This window comes from Pholcus phalangioides, unplaced genomic scaffold, assembly GCF_987345545.1.
Source record: "Pholcus phalangioides strain wild (caught in Gottingen) unplaced genomic scaffold, Ppha-v1.0 ptg000042l_1, whole genome shotgun sequence".
Classification (NCBI taxonomy): Eukaryota; Metazoa; Arthropoda; class Arachnida; order Araneae; family Pholcidae; genus Pholcus; species Pholcus phalangioides.
Genome location: NW_028301628.1, coordinates 13,420,968 through 13,422,703, shown reverse-complemented (window position 1 = coordinate 13,422,703; position 1,736 = coordinate 13,420,968). Strand labels below are relative to the sequence as shown.

Genomic DNA, 1,736 nt, shown 5'->3' with positions numbered 1-1,736 from the left:
TCAGTTCGGGAAATTTGGATAACAGCTTATGATAATCAGTAGTATATGATAATCAGTAGTATCATGCATAGCAAATGTCACACCAGTGGAGGGTACTTCTGCCCTGGATCCGGATATGGACAATTTTGAATCTTGTGAAACTAATCGACATTTGTTCATGTCAACCAAAAAGCTGTATCGACTAAGAAAATCAGCGCCTAGGATTGGCTTATTGATTGAGGCCACAACAAATTTCCAAACGAAATTCTTATGCAGACCAAAGTCCAAGTTCAGTATCTTAGTACCAAATGTAGGAATCTGAGTGCCATTAGCAGCAGTTAACTGAAAGGAATTGGTTTTGTTTGACAATTCAGATTTGTCAGCGGGTAACACAGATACCGATGCTCCAATATCAACAAGGAAGTGCAATCCATTTTTACGATCGTACACAAATAGGCGACTTGCAATATTAGCATTTTCGTTGTGCGCCCCCAACGAATGCTCTACTCGTTTTTTGAGTGCTTGTAAGAGCAGGGCGCTGTGCACTTGTGCGCTTTTTCTCTGAATTTCCTGTGGTACCAGCAAATTTGAGATGTTTGTCCCGCTGAGAGAGATTGGCGAGACCTAGATCGCGAACGATAATGAAAACGCTGACCATGAGATTTGGTTTCTAATCTAGACAGGCGAGTGCAGATCTCATCTAATCTGGTATCGATTGGACACGGCTGGACTGCACTGACTTCCGTGGGCTTGGTAACGTCCAATATGCCGTCTGCCATCTCCGCAAGCTTCGGCAAGTCGTCAGTGCTTACGGCTAATATCTGCTGAACAGCCACTGGCAATTGTTGTAACCACAAGGTTTTCAAAATTTTATCACCAAAATGCTTGCCAGCTAAATCGCGCATCTCCAATAGCAAACGTGATGGGCGCTTGTCACCCAAAACTAGGCCTTGCAAAAGAGCCTTTAACTTAGAAGATTCGGAATCGGCATACTGGGATATCAACCGCTCTTTCAGGGCGTCATAGCTATTTTGAGCCGGTGGATTCATTAAGATATCCGAAATGGCCGAGAGTTCCTGCTGATCTAAACTAGTAATTACATAGTTGAATTTCGTCGAGTCAGCGCTAATTTTGGAGAGCAAAAATTGCGATTCGATCTGTTTGAACCACAATTCCGGGCGATTTCGCCAGAAGGAAGGCATTTTTACCGCGACTGGGTTGATTTCCATCGATTCGGATTGAGTCTTTGACATCGTGGCGTTTGCGACACACAAATCAAGAGTAGTTCAAAAAGAGCCTACCGTATGCTTGACAATATCTTCAGAAGGTGAGATGACAGCATCTGTTTTCATCGGAAACCGTAAAACGCCGGCAGCCGAAAACGCAAGTTCACGGTCGTAGCAGAAACAACGTGGTCGGGAAAGGGAAACAGCAACTTGCATCTCACATGTTCAAAAAAACAGGTCACCACTGTTACGCGTTGGGGGAGCGACGTCATTCGGTAGGCTCGTTCCCATTTAGAATATAGCGATTGTTAATTATTTACATGTTTTATTTACAATTTATACAACCATTATAACTTTAATGGCAGGAGCGTGTGGCAGAGGTACGGAGAAGCCGAATGCAAAACAAACAATAAATATAGTCGGCTTTGACTGCATAAAAATACACATGTTGCCACACTGACATAAATAATAATATTAATAAAAAAGAATGATAATAAACATATGACATGAATGTCGCTCTCCACTTGTTAA

At 42.5% G+C, this 1,736-nt stretch overlaps 1 protein-coding gene across 1 annotated transcript; it reads right to left on the bottom strand.

Moving 5' to 3' along the window:
- LOC149064500 (uncharacterized) lies at positions 1-1,232 on the bottom strand. Its single transcript, XM_089255333.1, has 2 exons — positions 720-1,232; positions 1-603 (listed from the first exon to the last, which is right to left on the bottom strand). The coding sequence occupies exons 1-2, from the start codon at positions 1,230-1,232 to the stop codon at positions 1-3; spliced, it is 1,116 nt and encodes a 371-aa protein (XP_089111459.1).
- Between the last annotated feature and the right edge of the window lie 504 nt (positions 1,233-1,736).